The sequence below is a fragment of the Syngnathus leptorhynchus genome, chromosome 16 (assembly GCF_054491065.1).
Source record: "Syngnathus leptorhynchus isolate UIUO chromosome 16, UIUO_Slep, whole genome shotgun sequence".
NCBI lineage: Eukaryota > Metazoa > Chordata > Actinopteri > Syngnathiformes > Syngnathidae > Syngnathus > Syngnathus leptorhynchus.
Genome location: NC_141210.1, coordinates 4,831,047 through 4,850,467, shown reverse-complemented (window position 1 = coordinate 4,850,467; position 19,421 = coordinate 4,831,047). Strand labels below are relative to the sequence as shown.

The following is a 19,421-nucleotide window of genomic DNA, read 5'->3' as shown; positions in this document are numbered from 1 at the left end:
CTCAAACGTTTAAAAGATTGTAACAACTTTTGTGTCTTCTTTTGATGATACACCATGGGCGTAGCTATAGTTGTATTTTTAGGGTGGCCAAGGTGACACACCTATTTGAGATTCCTAAAATACACAACACACGCTTTCATAAATGTGCTAATTTTCTGTCTCTAAATCCCCCGAAATGGGTGGAAAAATAAACTCCTTCGCTAAGCATGGTGTTGAAGCTTTTATTTCCAGGGAGCGAGGCAGAAAGATGTTTGTGGTGAGGAAGGCTGGAGCCTGCGCAGCTGATAAGAGAGCACAAGAACAATAGAAAGCAGGAGACAGAGTGTAAAAAGGGGCCCACAAAGGGGGGGCGGCTGAAAGGCTGGAGCCGGAGTGGGAGGCACACGTTTGAGTGCATGCTGACTCGACCACTCTGAAAAGTGCACAACGTTTTTGGTTCTGCAGCATCCCAACCTGTGTCACTGATTTTAGCTTTTTTTTTTTTTTTTTTTTATCGGACATTTTGAAACTTCATATTCTGTCCCCTTGGCCAATCAGATGCCTGCTTTCACTTGTGTTCTCTTCATTGGTTGTGTACCTCAACTAAACGTAGCCATGTTAATGCTTTTTAGGTACGTTCGTTCCTGAAAACGGTATTCGTTTACCTCGTACGATATGTGTAACATGTGGTCCTGTTCTGTGGTTTGGCATCTGGATTTGCCTCGTTGGTGAGTGGTGGGTGCACCGCAAGGGTGTGGAAAGATAAATCTCAGAGAAAATGCGGTTCTTAGCCAGATCTGGTGGCACGTCGACAACATGGGCCGCGCGCCACAACAAACGAGCAAAGTTTTGATCACAGTACATGTGGGCGACATATGTAGCGAAACTCAATACTTTTTTGGTCCTGTCCTAGTTTGATTTGAGTAAGATATTGTCAACATAAAAAATATGTCATTTGTTTCATATTATCCATGAATTTATTTCATTTCATACCACGTTGAAAAAGATCTGTCCCGTGAGATTTTGGTTAAGCTAATAGCAGCTACACACTTAGCATGAAGGAGAATGGCAAATATGGTACGGCCCAGTCTAAAGTGACATTAATAAAGGGGAAATGATCAAATTTTGATTTTAAAGGTTGACTACAGTTATGTCTTTGAGTAACAGCAGTGTGAAGGTGTTACATCTTTTTACAGCGTACATTTGTGCTAAGCTAACCAGCTGCAGCTGACATTTTCAAATTCACCTCTACCATAAAACGTTATAAAACAGAGTTAGTATAAAAAAAAAATCTTCACTTTTATGGCACAAGTTTTGTAGAGTCAAAACTTTTTTATGCGGCAACTTAATCTTTTTGTTTGTTACCGTAGAGGCTTTTCAGAGTATGAAGTAAATAAGCCTTATCAGATGTGCTGTTATCTGATGTTAAGGGGGGGGGGCAAAGCTTTCTGGCAAATAGAGGTCGAGCAGAAGCACACAACAGACCGGTTGGTGAGTGGGTTGCTATTTATTAGCTAATAACCGCAAGGGTTTTCTGCATTGTTAAAAAAAAAAAAATGAACATCCAAGTGTAGCTCAAATTTTTCTTTTTGCTGGCTTTTTTGTTGATTTTAGCGGGGGTGTTTTGGAACCTTACCTAATGTGACTTTCAAGTTGTACATTCTTTACATCATCTCGAGGCCTTTGAGATATTCTGTATGAGAGTTCACATTTGCGTCAGGAGCTTTTAGTGGAATGAGACAAGGCAGAGCCACTCCGTTTCCTGGAAGAAATAAGATGAAGACATGACACTGGAGGACTGTTCTGTGCTTTTTCATCTTTCATCTTCCGATCCTCTAAGGGATTTTTTTTTTCTCGATGTCACTTGGAGAAAGAGAAGAAGACCAGATTCCTCGTTGTTAACTCAATGACGCCCAGAGGTCATCAGTATCTATCGAGCGGAAGATGCATGTCCTGTTTATTGCCCATAAAGATGGTTGACATTTCCCCCCATGCTGTCTTCTGCTCCCTTGAACAAGCGCAGGTTCCCCAATTGAATTCTCCACACTGCGGAGGCCTGCAGCCTTTCCCAGCACGCAGAATTCGGACGCACACATCAACGGGTCGGGAGTCCAGGAGCTCTTTGTTCCCTTGTTCAAAGGTTTTCTCGTACTTCCTTTCTATTGAGGACATGGAGCCATCAGTCACAACATTCGGGACAACTGCACAATGTAATGGCGATCAATAGCTGTTTGGGGAAATGCCCAATTTTCCCTCGATACGTCGACATTTTGAAACCTATATTGTGTTTATTTGCTATTAATCAAGATTTTGTGTAGCTACGTATTAACTGTCATGATTCAACAAATCTGTTAAAACCTAAATAAAATTAAATAATATACAGGCGTCCCTTGAGATGCAAATGATTTTTGTTTCTGTGATCACGCTTCTAATCCTAAACACTCTTTCCCCATTGAAAGGAATGGAAATGCCACTAATCCGTTACAGCCTTCTCCAAAAAAGTATAATATATAATAAGAAAAATAGCACTTTATTTTTATAGTCATGCATATAATATTCAGTAAAAATAATCAATAGTTTGTCACCGGTTTTACTAATTAAGTGGTCATTATGCTACAAAAGTCGTCGTTCTTTGCAGAGGATAAAGAACGTGGCTGTGAGTATCGCTCTATTATGTCTGTTGATTATGTGTTGCTGCACTATTTGTATTCAAATATCCATTGCTTAAAAAGTATTGCTTGGCCACAATTATGGGGTTTTTAGGGGTGGCTCTTTATGTATTCATTTATTTATTCATTTTTTTGCTCAAAGACGTAGAGGAAGCTAATCCGACACAGCGCAAGCAAGAAGACTTTTAACGAGAGCGAAAGCTCCCAGTTGAGTTAGAGGGGAGAGAGTGAGTTTCCGAGGAAAGCAACTCTCTGACGTTGATTAAAGAGGGTGGATGTCATGAAAAAGTAATAAGCTTGTTCTCTACCCGGCCGTCCTTGAAAGGGCGCGTGAGCTTACTTTAAAAAAAAGAAAAAAGTAATAATATGCTGGAGCTGGAAAACATCAGCTGACCGAAGGTGCTTTGTTGGCAGCTCTGTCCTTTACGGATCATCGCTGTTTCCAGACTAAACAAGCTCCTTTTTTTTTTGTTTGTTTTTGTTTTAGCGGATAGAGCATTTATATGAAGGCCGCAATACAAAGGCAAGGCATATAAACAGGCCTGTACAGACACAAACACACAGAGGCTGCAGCGGATTCGCTCGAGCACAACATGCTGACAGCCAAGCAGTTTTTTTTTAGAGGGCGACCTCACCGCAACATCAAAACGGCCAGCAGTCCAATGTGTGTGCTGCAGGTGTGGGCCAACCAGGCACTTTTCTCCCAACTGTCAAATTTACTGTCGGTACAGAATGTCAAATCTAAAAAATACTTGATGGGTCTGACGACGTAGCCCAAATGTCAGCCCTTCCACATCTTAAGCCACCGATGTTGACGCATGATGGGCGAAGCCGCTTTCCAACTCTCATAAATCCCGTGATGGTACTTAGCTAGTGCCAGGCTGTTTTATGAATAAAACCTTGAGACATTACCCAACTAGTCCTATGGGGGTAGTTTCCCTGCAAAAAAACCCCCAATGCATTACATACTAAGAAAGTTTGACTAAGTACAATTTGACAAAACGAGTTGTATAAAAATTAAATAGGTTGGGAAAATCTCTCGTTTAATTTTCCGCAGTCCATTTTTAATGCCATTTTTTTTCTATTTAGCAATATGATCTAATAAAATATCTATTAAACTCATTGAATAAAATCTTACTTAAGAAAAAAGAGGTCCGATATACCAGCGTGTATTTGAACCCTCTCACTAACCGCAAGATTCATTCGAGCCATCAATTTGGTAAGGAATGAAAAACTACATAGGTGGGGTAAAAAAAAGCAAGACCAGACAAGTCCGATGGTGTAGCGGCATGTATTTATGTACGCTCACCGACAAATTCGTGTACTTTCCCGTCAGACCCGTCAAAATCATTGTTAGACGCCAAGTCAAAAATATTCAGTCAAGAAAAAAAATAGTTATATATGCAATGTTGTTTCCCGCATTTCAAGAAACCTTCCTGCTGTCTGCAGTGGGAGGGGGGAAAGTGACCGAGGGGTCCGAGCCAAAGACGGAGCAGGGGTCCAGAGAGGCCGGAGCGTTCTGAAAGGCCCAAAGCGCACAGCTGTGTATGGACAGCCTCCCGCTGTTTGGAGCCCATCTACCACAACAGCTCACTAATCCCTCTTAGATCTGCTCGTCGGCACCCGTGCAAGCGCCAAAACTTTTTTCGTGGGTCTTATCAGACTTGATTGAGAAAGTACCGCCCGATGAGGACACAAACATCCATAGGTGACCTTTTAGTAGGAGTAGGAGGCTAGGAAGAACAAACAGCCTTTGAGAAGTAACACATGAAGGTGATGACATGCTGTGAAGCTTCTTTTTGTGCTGCTGGAGGCCTTTTCTCGCATCAAAGGGACGTGAAAATCACAGGAGGCAAAATAATGTTAGCCAGAGTCAGCAAACAACATTTCGGCGGGACAATGTTTTTGGCTCTTGAGACCAGCGGCCATGACTCAAAGCAGCAGCAGCAGCACATACAAATGGAAAAAATGCATCCTGACCTAAATCCCATTGAAAATATTTGGGTAAATCTGGAGAGAAAAAAAAAAAAGACTTGTGACTCTCTCCAGCATGGAAAGAATTTACTATTTTGCAAGAAGCTTCTAGATAGTTACAATAATTGCTCGTCGTACGGTTTCTGCTGTTGTTTACACACTCGGCATTCCTCAGGGCCGCAAAGTGTGACCGCGACTTTACTGAAAATACCATACAGTACTTTTCCAACGTAACCCCATAAGTGGTTTATGTACAAGAGGATTTGACAAGCGACCCAGACTACTTTGACCAAAGAAAACAGCTGACCACGACTGTATCTTTTATTTTGTAGAAGGATACTTTCACTGTCTACTAAAAATCAAAGATAATGTCACTGCATGTATGTTTTTGGCACCTACGGTAGATCCCAGCAAGCATGACCCACCACCAGCTGATCTTCTGCTCTTCACTTATTCCAGGAATTCTGTTTAACAATGCGGGCCTCTCTGTATAGCACATGTTGTCCATATTCTGGATGGCCCAAAATAATTCATACAACTTTTAAGTTTTGGTGATTTTTGTTGTTGTTGCTTAGGATAGTATTTTATATCTACTGTATCAGAAGATATTTTTCAAAAATAGATATTTCTATTGACACTTTTGAAATTAAACACGAGGAAAGAAAACCCCATGGGGCAGATGACAGACCTCTGAGGGATACCACATTGCAAAACATTTGTGCTATCAAATGGAGACAACCCACATGGTAATTTTTAACATCTTATCACTCTTCGTTACTTTGATTTTCATTTTTTATGCAATCTCTTACTGCTTATTTGAGTGTGGTTGTCGGTCCCAATTAATCTAAGAGGTGTAGGGCCTGTTGTGTGCTTTTTCGATACAAACTATGTCATGAACTTTGAACACACAATAAACAGTGCATATGCTGACCACAAATACATTTTTTAACCTCAAGTTCCTGGAACCAATAAAAAGGGGAACAAAAAAACAGTACTGTATATAAAACTTGTTTTTGTTCCTGTGCTTAGCTCATGTGATATCTGGCAATTGCATAAAAAAAACAAAAATGACTTTATTCATCCCAACAACATTTGCTTGTCACTTGAGTGTTTGAAGTTAAAATAAGACAGGACATCAAAAGTCACATCAATGCGCGTCCTCCAGTCTTGCTGGCAACATTCCGGGACTTTCTGCTGGAATCATCTCCGAGGTGCTAATGTGACAAGTGCATTGTAGCCACAAACAAGTCAGTCTAGTCATTAGAACCCGTGTCTGTGACCATCTGGTGCCAAAGTCATTACGCAAACACCTTGACATGCATCTGGGACGGACGAAGCAAAGATTTCAATTTGTAAACAGGCGGCGTGTGCAGACGAACGCCTCGTTGTGCTCTTAAGCCGTCCGAGAATAGGGAGAGATTTTAGCGCTTGCTTGCGGATCACGTGGATTGTTACCCTTAAGACATTCCACATTAACATTAACAACCACACTCCTCCCCGGATGCAGATGACGAACACATCCACTCCCCGTCAAAAGTATTGGGACAATGAGGCCGCTCCCCTTTGGCAGATACAATTATTTCTCTATAGGGTTTAAGTCTGGGGATTGAATTTTGGACCCTGATCAAGATCCAAAGATTTTCATTGTAAGAGTATTCTATTATTATCATTCGGTGTATTGAGTATGTCATACTGTCTACTCTCAATACACAAACTGATGAGACAGCGTTGTAAAGATTTGGCTTGTAGTCACACTAATCGCAGTACGGTGCCGTCTATGTTTAATCACAGTTCAATGAGATAAACACTTGGCTTTCTTGTGTCACGCGAGCTTGCTCTAAAACCCAAGCCTATGCATAATACATTTCCATTAGTCCTCCGGATAAGAAGATTAGTGAATTAAAGATGGAGCATCCTCCATCTTTTAATTAAATAGAATACAAATGCTGACAAGTTTGTTGTTAGAACCGAGGGATCATGAAAATAATCCAGCAGATTTGAATGTTGAGGTAACATTGGCTGGAACAATTGTTGCAATGTTCTCTCATGCTCACTTAGTACAGATGAGTGCAGAGGTCACTTGTTTGAATCTTGCTGAAATAATGAGAAATGTCATTTTATCATTTTCTAACTATGACTACAATGTTGGCGCAGGCGTGTATTTGTCGGAGATTGTTGTTTTGTGTAAATGAGAAATTTTATGAGTTGAACCGATGCCAGCGCTGTGTTTCTTAATTGTGGCGCCGGTCAACAGGTTATCAGCTGTGGCTCAGGCGGCTTATCCCAAAGTACAGTAATTACACTTTTGGAAGCCCTATTGATTTATTTACAATCTCTTTTGTTTTGTGCAATACAGTCATATTTGTCTTTATATATATATTTAAAAAAAAAAACACTCATAAATTGGTGGTGTTTTGGGGTGCAGGAACTAACGAGTTTTTAATTTAAAAAAAAAATACATTTATTTTCTTAAACGGACATGCATTTTCAATTAACGTCTTCCGTGAAAAATAAATATATGAAAAAAAAAAGTATGACAATGTATTTTGTGTGTGCGTTTGCGCAACACGGTCCCTTTCTTAACGCCCCGCCCCCTAAGCAACTACCCAATCAGAGCTGAGAACGTCCTCCGGGGCTCGCGACCGGAGATGAAGCGAGGGGGGGGCTGTGGGGGAGGGTCACGTGTGTACACATTGTAACGCTCGTAAGCGTCTCCAGTGGACGGCCCATACTTTTCAGAACAAGCTTCGTCGCAAAGGTTGTTACCACGAATGGAGTAAAACGGTATTTTTTTTTGTTTGTTTGCTTCTACAAAGGATTAAGGAACGCGGGTGGGAAGCCGACCAGACGAGTGCTTTTCGGGACGTTTCTTCTCCAAATGCAGCAATTGAGAAATGCCTGTCGAAATGCTACATCCTGACCCGATGCCTCCGTAGCTTGCTCCGAGCAAGTCTCAAACGTCTCTGGTGAGTCCCCCCCCCACCCCCTACTTTTTACCCCCTTTTCCACTTTCTGATGGTTTTGCCTCCAAAGTTCCCACCCCAAAAAACGTCTGTTTTCTTTTAGTTTCGTTTCGTTAATTTTTTTACACGCGTGTAGTAGTAGTAGTAGTAGTAGTAATAGTAGTAGTAAACAATGGTGGAAAATGCTGACTAAACGGTGACAGCTGGCCACAATTTGTTCTGTGGCATCAAGTACGATGGAGCCATTATCTTCTTGTTTTCGTTCTAACATACAACATGACAATTTTAAATTTACATTTATCATACATTTTGGTTCCAAAATCGGACGTCAAATCCTTGCAGAGGAAATTAAACTATATGTTGATCCCAGGGAAAGAAAGTGTGTCGTTTAATGCTGCCAAAACTTGACGAAAAGGTTTCAAAGTATTAGAAACAGTTCTGACTACTCCACAATAATAAGGAAAACATGTAGATGTCTTTGCATAGATAGAATAGAATGTGCAGGTGTACCTAATTTTGTGGCCCGTGAGCGTATTTATTACTTTAGGTTCCCCCCCCCTCTCTTCGCCCCTGTAACGCAGTGGTCTCAAACTCATTTTATGTTGGTAGGCTGGCGAAAGAATCTGGGTGTGTCTTGGCCACATTAGGTATTACATAAAAAAAAAGGGTTCAAATATTCCCAAAAAAAAAAAGTACAACTCATCCAGTCTTCTCAATACAGTAACTACTACAAAAAAAAAGTTAATCTAACAGCAGCAGAAAAGTAGTAATAGTAAACAACTGACTGAAAAAGTGAAAGCTGCAGTTTGATCAAATACTTGTGCTGTTATCATCTCGCTCAGCAAATTAAAACGGAGCCTGAGATTTAAGGCTCCTCGCCACCTGCCGACCTGGCCGTCCGTTATCGTCCTCAACTTCATCCACGTGACCAAAAGGCGACGTGAGGCGTCCGGGTGCTGCGGCTTAGGTGCACCTAAGCCTGCTTTGTGCTGAACTGTTGAACTCCGGTGAACGGCTGGAGAGAAGGCACAACTCAAAAAAAAAACGTGCCTGTCGTTCGTTATCTTCAAGTCATAAATGACGGAACTGACTGAAAGTGACAAAATGGCCAACGGGACATCTTATCACAAAAGTCATGGTCGTAGAAGTGACTCATTTTAACCAGCCTTGAATCCGATGCCTGATAATTCCACCACCATGAATTATTAAGGAATAAGTCTGAGAAGCTTTGAGGACTCTGAAAACATAACTTGGTGATTTTTTTTTAAAGAAGAAATCTTTAAGACATATCTTGGTGGTTGCAGTGCAGTTCTTTTGCTGTAAATGACACACCAGGAAGGGATGTCTGCAACATTTGTTAGTGTAAGTTTGTGTGTCTTTTTTGTTTTAATATGCAACCATGTGACATAATCCAGTCATTTCTCAGAAGGCTCTGCAAATTCCGGAAAGGACGCAAGACTGTAAAACGAGGGGCGTGGGGCACGGCGTGTCACACGCATTATAACACCCGGAGCATATGGGGGTCACTCTTACGACATCGTGTTTGGTGGGGTCCTCGCCATCTGGGAAATATTTCATCCCGTCACTCCTGACGCACAGTCGTGCAGGAAGTTCAGACTGCAGTTACGTACGAGGACAACCAATGCAAGATGTCTTCCTTGTGTTGTTGTTATTATGTAGGCTTGAGAAGCAAGTGCGATTGTAGCGTCAATCGTTTGGGTTTTTTTCTTTTTGCTACAGACGATTCACATTACAGTAACTAGTGACGACAGCATTCCAAACTTTTGTAGATTTTGATGACAAAGGAAAGTACTCTCAGTGATTTAGGATGAAATAGACAAAGCTAAGCTAGCTAGCGCTTATGTGGGAACTGCAATTGTAGTTGTCAACATTGTAATTTGCGAGACACAGAACGCTTTCAAGCTAACCGCTCGTTCCTCTAATTTGTGTTTGTTCCCTAATTGGCCATTGTTGCGTTTCTTGCCAAAACCACCACAAGTTTGTCAAACTCGATGCTGACCACAGGCGCGACAAATATGCAGTTGTTGCTATTGAACAGGTTCAACTGGTTTAACTGGGTTTTTTGTTTTCTAAGCAGATCAGGTCAGTACATAAAAGACACTTATTTGGAAGAGTGGGTGTGCGCTATTTGGCATGTAGCAAATAATTGGCCAAATATGAGGCGATATAATTTATGCATGCTTTAATCTTCTTATTTGTCACACTTAGTTGAAAAACTGAAACCACAAAAACCTGCTAGCCTATTGCAAAACCATCGTAGAGGGCCTTATGGACATTAGCATACGTAGATGCTATGCTAATTAGAAACCTTAAAACAAGACGATGAGTCAACTGTTAAATAAGTATCTTCTAATATGATCAATGAGGATGAGGAAACTATTTTCACGTTTGCATGTATCAGCGCACTTCCTCTCAATTGTTTTTTGTTTTTTTTCAATTTCATTTTTGCTAATTCTATAGCCGATTTCCCCCATGTGGTCTTAATTTTTTTCAAGGGAGCTTGCTGCCCCATTTCGAATTGCGTAAATAAAATCAACACCATACCCCTGCGTCCTAATCAACTTTACGATACATTGCAGTTTGCGTTTAAGAAAGAGAGGACGATTAGCAAGCTAATTGCCGTGCGAGCTTTTCACTCAAGTAAAGCGCTTGTAAATGCCGCGGGCCGAGCGGCTCCGCTGCGGGTGAAAAACCGACTTTTGTCGAGGGTAACCGGAGACGCTCTTCCTGCTGACCCTGTTTCCAGTCCAACCGCTTTGACTCCCAGTCTCAGCCACAGCCTCATTATAGCCAGTTGGAGTAGCGCAGAGACGGACTGACGTCTCCGCCTCCCTTAGGCCAAAACAGACCCTTAGTAGTGACTCTTACGTAAGTAAAGGAAGAGGAATGCTTCCCGTCCTTCTTGGAAATGCGACGTTGCAAAACAAAGCAGATTTCCTGCACTTTGTTGTAAGTTTTGCTTCCGAGCTGATTTTCCTCATCATCAGGGTTTTGTAAAGAGGCCAAAGCTGCAAAGGAGCAAATTAAGCCCAGTGAAAATAAACAAGGGGCAGGCTCGATTTTTTTTTTTTTTTTTTTTCCCCGACGCTCCCCCGGTCATTTTCCTTGACCCGGCCTTGAACTCCCAGACGGCTCGGAGTGACTTCTTCACCGCGGCCTGCTTCACATTTCGCTCTTAATAAATCTAGTCGTCGCCATGTGTCAAGAGGAAGATTCAAAGCGCTTCTCGCGAAGTTGCCAAAAATTCCTCACATATATCAGCCCGTGTTGTCAATGCAGGATTCCTCGCAGTCTGAAGCCGAGACACTAAATACAGCGACGCCGCCACTTAGTAATTCGTCAAATAATCGGATAAAAAATGGATTTTATTGACGCAGCATGTATTGTTGTGTTGGCTGTTAATTGACAACTTGTTACTTATTTGGCCACGCCCCTAATGGCACACAGACGTGACCCTTATAAAACCTTTTTATTTTATTTACATACTCTTGCAGTGCCCTTCATAATTGTCGTGGCACCAAGAGAATAAGTTGAATTGTGAATTGGGCCATGAATGCCATTGTCTTGGGAACCATGCGGAAAGCAGCAGGCCCGCACGTGACAGCGAGGTGGGAAAGAAGCTTGCGGGGGTGTCAAACAATTCCGTTTTGTGCAGCGCCACCAGAACAAGGCCTTCTTCATTTCCTGTGGCCCGCCTAGCGTACGCCCCGAGGTGTTGAGATTTGTGCCTGCTAGCTTGGCATGTTGATCTTTGAGTTCCTCAAGACTGAATGTTCCCTCTGCTCGATTGTGATTGCAGTCCACCTCCTCCGGGGTCCAGCGATGTGGATCTGCGTGGTTTACAATGAGACGGAAACCAGCGTGGACTTCCGTCTGTGCCAGGACTTTGGACTCATCCTGTCCGTGTTATCGCTGCTCTACCTGCTGGTGTGCTTCCCGCTGGGCCTGTGCTACAACGTGCTGCTAGTGGCCGTCAACCTCTCCAACAAGGTATCCATGACCATGCCCGACGTCTACTTTGTCAACATGGCCATCGCGGGCCTGGTGCTCAACGCGGTGGCGCCCGTGGAGCTGCTCAGCTCCACCTTCACCCGCTGGCACGCGTGGGAATACACCAACGAAGTGTACATCACGCTGCTCATCCTCTTCAACATCTCCTCGCTGGTCATCATGTATTCCACCACGCTGCTCAGTTTGGACTATTACATCGAGCGGGCCCTGCCGCGCACCTACATGTCCAGCGTGTACAACACCAAGCACGTGTGCGGCTTCATCTGGGGCGGCGCCGTGCTCACCAGCTTCTCCTCGCTGCTTTTTTACGTGTGCAACCACATCTCCACCAAGATGGTGGAGTGCTCCAAGATGCAGAACAAGGAGGCGGCCGACGCCATCATGATGTTCATCGGCTACGTGGTGCCCGCCGTGGCCGTCCTGTACGCCTTTGCGCTCATCCTGCGCATCCGGAAGGAGTCCACGCCGCTGGACCAGGACTCGGCCCGCTTGGACCCGTCCATCCACCGGCTCCTTTTAGCTTCTGTGTGCGTGCAGTTTGTGCTGTGGACTCCGTATTACGTGACGCTCCTGGTGCACACCGTGGCCGGCACGCCCGGGTACGCGGGCGGGTCACGCTACCTGCCCACCTACTACTTCCTACGCTGCGTGTCCAAGCTGCTGGCGTTTTCCAGCAGCTTCGCCATGCCGCTCATGTACCGCCAGATGAACAAAAACTTCTCCAACAAGCTGCGGCGGCTACTGGCCAGGTTGCACTGCCGAGACCAGTCCTGTCCACACGAACGCTCCACAGTGCAGCAAGTGGTCACGTGAACCCCCCCCCCCCCCCCCAGCACTTATCTAACATCCCTCCAGAGCCAGTATCTCGCCCTCGCCGTTTTGGACTGCGTTAAAGCGCGACATAGCAAACAGTGGAATTTCCTGTCACCTTCCGGAACGCGAGCCGACGGATCCAAGAAACCACTAAGTGCTGCCATTTTGTGTGTGTGTGTGTGTGTGTGTGTGTGTGTGTGTGTGTGTGTGTGTTTGACCAAGGGAAGCTCTCCACTAAGTCACTTTGGCTGCATATCGGCTCTCAGCTCCCCCAGCAGTGCAGCGGCCTGACATCCTGGCAATGTGATGAACATACGAATGTCACCGTACATTCATTAAGCTCTTCTTCAATATGACGTATCTCTTCCCCCCCAGAGTTGCAGCTTGAAATGAAGTCATTGTGCAAGGAAAATATTAGCTAGCTATGTTCTCTCCGCACGACGTATCACAAAAGACAAGCTGCTCAGCCTTTAAATCAACTCCAACTTGAAGGTCTCTTCTTGGATTCCGTTTTCACTCTGCTGCCAGAATTCCATTGTTGTGGCGCCAGAACACCGCCATTTAGTTTGGGCACAGGAAATAAATGTTGGCATTGCGGAAAAAGATGTATAACATGTGTAGGCTGCTCTACACCCTCGTAAAGCCTCGAAATGTGTTAACACCTGCAGAGGCTCTCTCTTCGATGCCAAAATCGTGAAACTAGAAATTAATTTTCTCCAATGCCAAACTTTGCTCAAATGCCTTCCAAATGGCAGCGTTTTGAACGAATCGTTACCTTGAATTTTTGAAAAATGCCTAAATACCGAACCCTACACCCTCGTTTGTTGTTCGGGGTTCACACATAACCGCTTTACCTCATTTCCAAGCAAATCATCAAATCCAGACCAAGAATTTGGCTCCGGTTGTAAGCTCCTTAGCATTTGCTCTGTTCAGCTAGCACTTGCTACCAAAGCTGTGTTTGCAAATTTCGTCTTCAATCGTGGTTTTTGTAAACAACGAGCACTTGAGTACTCACCACAAGTAGTTTTGTTCAAATGTAAAAAAAAAAAAAACTGCACAACACATCTTTCGACAGCGCTTGACTACAGGAGGTTCGGGTAAGGTTACAATTTGGTTTTATAAGCTCTACTGGCATCGCGTCCATTTTAGAAACTCACTTAGGAGATTTGACGGCCCTTTTATAACACACGTCTCATCAGTTAATCATTAGCTGCTCAAAGTCCGTTGTTGCTCTTCATACTGTAGCCACGTTTCACGTCAACTTGTGGGGCATTTATTAAATCGACTTTCCCAGAAATACCTGCCATATTCCGAGATATGACACGTAACGTTACATTGAAGAAGTCAACACCATTTTGGAACCTTTACAAACTGCTGTCTGTCTGGATGAATTGTGTTTCAAGTGAAAGATGATGTTTTTCTTCACCATATAGCCGCAGCGCCACCTGTTGGCCAAAACGTCATGTCATTTGGAATTCTGGCTGCATTTAGGATCCAGACTAGCCGTTTATTTCAGCTTCAACAGCCTCAAAGTTCTCAGTTCTAGTCAGATGCAATGTTCTTACGTTCAACGGCAAAACCTCATAGGGTCCAAACGAGTCCGCTTGTGCTCCCCCCCCCCCCCCCCTCCTCTCTGCGTTTGAGTGACTATGATGCAAAATGATTGTGTATATATTGTAAGCGAGCGATATACTGTACTGTAGGGTGCTCTTTGATCACATTCAGTATTTTGTTGTTTTTCCCCAGAGATTTATCTAGATTCTCTAAGTAATCTACTTTCATCTGAGTCAAAGACTGAATAAAACCATCAACTAACTAATCATCCTTGTGTAACTCAGTCACTTTATTAGGTAGACTTGGGTAATACCACATTTAAAATGCTCTCTTCAAAGAGACTCTGTATTTAATATGTTTATTATTGTGGGGTTTTTTTTTTTTTTTGCTATGTTGAGGAACACTGGATCATTAAAAATACTTTACATAATGACACGGTATTAAATTGGCACTGGGGTCAAGCCTTGTCTAACCTGGACGGAGCTGTTGCCTAGCAACCGTACAGCCACCCAAACTGAGCTAATCGTTTTATATATGGGCCGAGAACCCATCGATATACCGGATGACCGATTTTATTATAAACCAAAGTGCTTGTGGCAACGATTCTGCACTGATGTAATCATTAAAAATGTTCATGATTACAGTTATTCCACCTGGATTTTGCATTCACCTCTGCACAATTCAATTTCAGAGTCTTGAAACAAACAAAAAAAAAAAGGTATGAAGAAGCCTCAGTTGGGTAAAAGGTCGCAATGACATTGCACACGTTAGACTTGTTTTTCTTGATGTTTTTCCCTCATTAAGAAGGCTCTTGCCTCACTGAAACGTAGCAAAGGCTCAGAAACATTCACAAAGCATGAGACCACCTGGCCATAACATTGGCCCCTGTCTGGTTTGGCCATCAAGTTGAATTCATGAAGCCTTTTTTTTATGTGTCAGCTTGGATTATTGTTTTTACCCGAGGTCAAGATTCACAGTCTTCTATTAACGTAAGAACAATTTTTGAGTCTTCAGAAAAACTAGCTTTTCGAAAACATCAACGATTAGAGTCAACAAACTTTGTAGTCATTTATGAGCGATTGACATTTTTCCCTGAAAGATTTCAAGAAGAATTGGGACGTTTGATGACTTCTGGGGTTAATTCTTCATCGAATACTTTTAATTTAAATGGAATAAATTGTGTTCCGTCATCTAGTGGTCAAGAATAGAATTACATAAAAAATGTGAACATTTAATACGATTAAGTTTTAATGTAGTCTTCAACGAAGAGTATAAGGAAAAAAAAAAACCATTTTCAAGTCCTCAAGGAAACTAGTGTACGTTTTCGTATGCATCAAAGATATTTTTTCTTAGCCAAACCTACTTTACCTGTTTTCATAAGACCGCTAGAGTCAATGACAAAGTTGATGAAGTTAATTATTTAATACCGGTTATCCCTTTTCAACACTGCTTATTGAAAAGCAAACACAACCGTCCACACTCTTGTCAATCTTCCTTTTGTTGATTTTTTTTTTCTTTTTCCTTATTGCTAAGGTCACACACAAAAATGCAGTTAAGAGATTGTCTTTTTTTTTGAGTGTGGTTTGCGGCTCTTGGAGTTGTTGCGATGTCATCGTTTGCTTCCAGACGTTTAAGTGGAGGCAGATGAGACTCATGGTTGGAACCTCCCACTCAGCCCTGAACCCGATTATTTGCAATCAACTGTCACTTGTAAGGTCATTATATCCAGATTAAAGTCACTGGACGATATATAACGTGCACCTGTATTGTATATATCTTTATAGCTTTGGTGACAGTGAAAATGTCCAGACTGCTTCACGTTTTCCCCCATTTTGTAATGTTACGTCCTTATTTCAAAATTAAATCGATAAAAAAAAAAATCTGCTGAAAATTCTACACGTCACATATTGACAATGTGAAAGAAAGTATTTCGTATATATATTAAAATAGAAAATTATTAATTTTAGTGGACATAAAAGACTGACTTACATTCAAGTCTGTTATTTTTTAAAGCGGCGTTTAAGAGCTCATTCCAATCAAACACTGTGTTAGAGGGCCCTCTAGCGGATTTGAGACAGAAGTGCAATCTTCACTGTGCCATTCTTTTTTTTTTTTTTTTGGAGGTGCCAAAAGAGTCACTCGTCAGGCATTAAATTAGAAATTGGCTCATACCGTTTTCACTTGTGTCTGAAGGCTAATTAAATCACAGAAAATCTAGTGTCATTGTGCAGTGCACACTGTTATTGATTAAGGGCCCCTACTGAACTGAAAAATAACATCATTGGAAACAGGTCCTCTTTTGTATTTACTCTAGATCTGAACTAGACCATTTAGTCTTTGACAGTTTTTTTTTAATAGTCTATAAAGTGACAGTAGGGGTCCTGAAAATTGCTTGTAAAAAAAATAATTATATGTTTATCTAATTGTATTATTCTGATTCAATCTGCATTAATGTTTCCATGCAGGGACAAATGTACTGGTGTGTGTCCATCTTATTGACGTAGACAGGTGCCTAATTATATATAGATTTTTTTTATTATGTTATTAAAACCTTATCTGTGTACAAGAACGGTAAATTTAGATTCTAGACATAAGAAAAATCTGTAACATCAATAAATAGTGATGTAGCTGTTTAAAATTGATGTAACTTTTAATGATGGGAGAAAAGGGAAGCTGAGTCGTCACGTCAAAAGTCCAAATGACATGTTGTTGGCCCGCCTCCTCCCTTTTCCGAAAAGGGGGTGGAGGGCACTCACAGCAGGTGGTGCGGCAGAGGATCACGGACATGAGATTTGATAATCTCCACTTGTCTGACTTGGGCACAGGATAAGGAGAACCAAATTTGGGGACAAGTAAGTGCAATTTTGGATCCATAATTCATATTTTAGGGGATGTTATGGAGGAAATTCCAAGGTACTTTGCATGGAAATGACACTTATGGTGTACTTTATTCTGCAGTTTTTTAATTAACTTTAGAATACCTTATTTTATGTGACTCAAGTTGCATTATTAGTTAATTTTCATTTCAATTGACTTTCTTGTTGTTAATGATTATTATATATTTGCAGGTTTTAATATGCTGATCAAAACATACTATATGTGACTGTCATTTTGGCTAAATATTCTCCCCAAAAAATTATCTTCTGAGTATTTTCTAAGAAAAAAATAGAAACTACTGCAAAGTATTCTCCCCAAAAAATTATCTTCTGAGTATTTTCTAAGAAAAAAATAGAAACTACTGCAAAGTGTCTTTCCGTCATTTTCATGTATTGTACTTTATAATATCCTTATCGATGTTACCTAATATTTGTGTTGTATTGCAGTTGTTTTGTCAGACGATATTGTACAAAAAGGCGTGCACAATATTCAATATTTTAGTTGTTTTATTCTCATGCTCCTGGGTGATGTTTGATTTGCATACAAACTAAATTCAAATCCTTCCGAGCTTGTTAAGTTAGCATAGCACGGTGCAAAGAAACAGTGACTCGGAATTTTTGCTTGAATATGTTTCACTACAATTTGTCTTAAAGCATCATTCCAACTCTTAAAATTGAATTTATCTTTTTTTCTGCGCTTAAAAAGTCAATACTCTTAATAAGAGTGCATTAATTTTGCAGAGTTTCCTCTCATGCAGCCTGCGGGCTGGGAATGTTTGTTAAAGGTCACGTTGGCCAAACAGATATCAGGATATCTTTCTCTGGGGAGCATCTGACAACCAATAGCGGTTCATGTTAAAGCGCATAATTAAATAACAACAGTGATAATATCATATATATATATTGTGCCGTCGTACATTTAATAATTGTGGGATAAGCGTCCAAAACGGCCATATGGACAACGCGGCAGCCGGAATTGGCCGAAAGGGTTTTAGAGAAGGAATTTCAATGCATCTGTTTAAGCCTGAAGCTTGAATTTTAATAAAGGCGCCTATTTGTCTGTCGTCCCGTTAGGACACAACAACAAAAAAAGACAATGGGAGATTTTTCCAAACAGCTACTTGGTGAATCTCTGGCTCAAGAAGTGAACTTAATACTTTTTGGTTCCAACCTCGGAAAGAAAATTCCTAATTTATGGTACGTTGGTTCTAATCTTCTCTTCTCTCCTTAGCTCAGGTGTCACATCGGCATCGTCTCCGGCCGAGATCGGCTGAATAAAGATGGAGCGACGGGGGGAAAGCGGCGGCCAGTGACGCATCGAATCAATCTCAGGTGTGCTAAGGCCAAAAAGGTGTCATGGCGGTGCTCCTGGGTTGCGGCAGGAGTGCGTCCACCTCAATTGCCAACGGAGCGTTCCTCCATCTGGATGGATGATCCAGTTGACTGGCTCCAACCATGTAGCGGTGTCAGGTGATCCGAAAACGTTCCCACGGCAGCCACTATGGAAGTGCAAACCACCTCCCTGGTGTGGATTTACGTTAACGTCACGGTCAACGCTTCCGACGAATTCAACTCCACCGAGAGCTCGGAGAAGTCTTACGCCATCGGTCTCTTCCTATCCTGCCTCTACACCGTCCTCCTCTTCCCCATCGGATTCATCGGCAACATCCTGATCCTGGTGGTCAACCTGAACCACCGCGAGAAGATGACCATACCCGACCTGTACTTCGTCAACCTGGCGGTGGCCGACTTGATCCTGGTGGCCGACTCGCTCATCGAGGTGTTCAACCTGAACGAGAAGTACTACGACTACGCCGTGCTGTGCACCTTCATGTCGCTCTTCCTGCAGGTCAACATGTACAGCAGCATCTTCTTCCTCACGTGGATGAGCTTCGACCGCTACGTGGCGCTGGCCGCCTCGGTGGGCTGCAGCCCGATGAGGACCATGCGCCACGCCAAGCTCAGCTGCGGCCTCATCTGGATGGCGTCCATCCTGGCCACGCTTCTGCCCTTCACCATCGTGCAGACGCAGCACCGTGGCGAGCTCCACTTTTGCTTCGCCAACGTCTTCGAGATCCAATGGTTGGAGGTGACCATCGGCTTCCTGGTGCCCTTCTCCGTCATCGGCCTGTGCTACTCCCTGATCGTCCGGATCCTCATGCGGGCGCAGAAGCACCGCGGATTGTGGGCCAGACGGCAGAAGGCGTTGCGTATGATCGTGGTGGTGGTGCTGGTCTTCTTCATCTGCTGGTTGCCCGAGAACGTTTTCATCAGCATCCAGCTGCTGCAGGGCACGGCCGACCCTGCTCGAAGGACCACCGCTACTCTGTGGCACGATTATCCTCTGGCGGGCCACGTTGTTAACCTGGCCGCTTTCTCCAACAGCTGCCTCAACCCTATCATCTACAGCTTTCTAGGCGAGACCTTCCGGGATAAGCTGAAGCTCTTTGTCAAGCAGAAGGCCAGTTGGTCTGCCGTCGGTCTCCATTTAGGACCTTCGGTCAGGACTGAGGTGACGCAGGTATAAGGACAAAGTGGGAAACAATACCTCGGACTTACGC

At 42.8% G+C, this 19,421-nt stretch overlaps 2 protein-coding genes across 3 annotated transcripts; both read left to right on the top strand.

The window, feature by feature from the left end:
* The first annotated feature begins 7,299 nt into the window (after positions 1 to 7,299).
* On the top strand, positions 7,300 to 14,249 carry gpr146 (G protein-coupled receptor 146). The gene is made up of 2 exons (XM_085934528.1): positions 7,300 to 7,588; positions 11,406 to 14,249. The coding sequence occupies exon 2, from the start codon at positions 11,429 to 11,431 to the stop codon at positions 12,428 to 12,430; it is 1,002 nt and encodes a 333-aa protein (XP_085790654.1). The 5' UTR covers positions 7,300 to 7,588; positions 11,406 to 11,428; the 3' UTR covers positions 12,431 to 14,249.
* Positions 14,250 to 16,740: 2,491 nt separating this feature from the next.
* gper1 (G protein-coupled estrogen receptor 1) lies at positions 16,741 to 19,387 on the top strand. Of its 2 annotated transcripts, XM_085933760.1 has the most exons (3): positions 16,741 to 16,836; positions 18,092 to 18,640; positions 18,710 to 19,387. In XM_085933760.1, the coding sequence occupies exons 2-3, from the start codon at positions 18,362 to 18,364 to the stop codon at positions 19,385 to 19,387; spliced, it is 957 nt and encodes a 318-aa protein (XP_085789886.1). In that variant the 5' UTR covers positions 16,741 to 16,836; positions 18,092 to 18,361. The 2 variants fall into 2 exon arrangements, with proteins under 2 accessions (XP_085789886.1, XP_085789885.1); XM_085933759.1 differs by having other exon boundaries at positions 18,092 to 19,387.
* Positions 19,388 to 19,421: the final 34 nt, after the last annotated feature.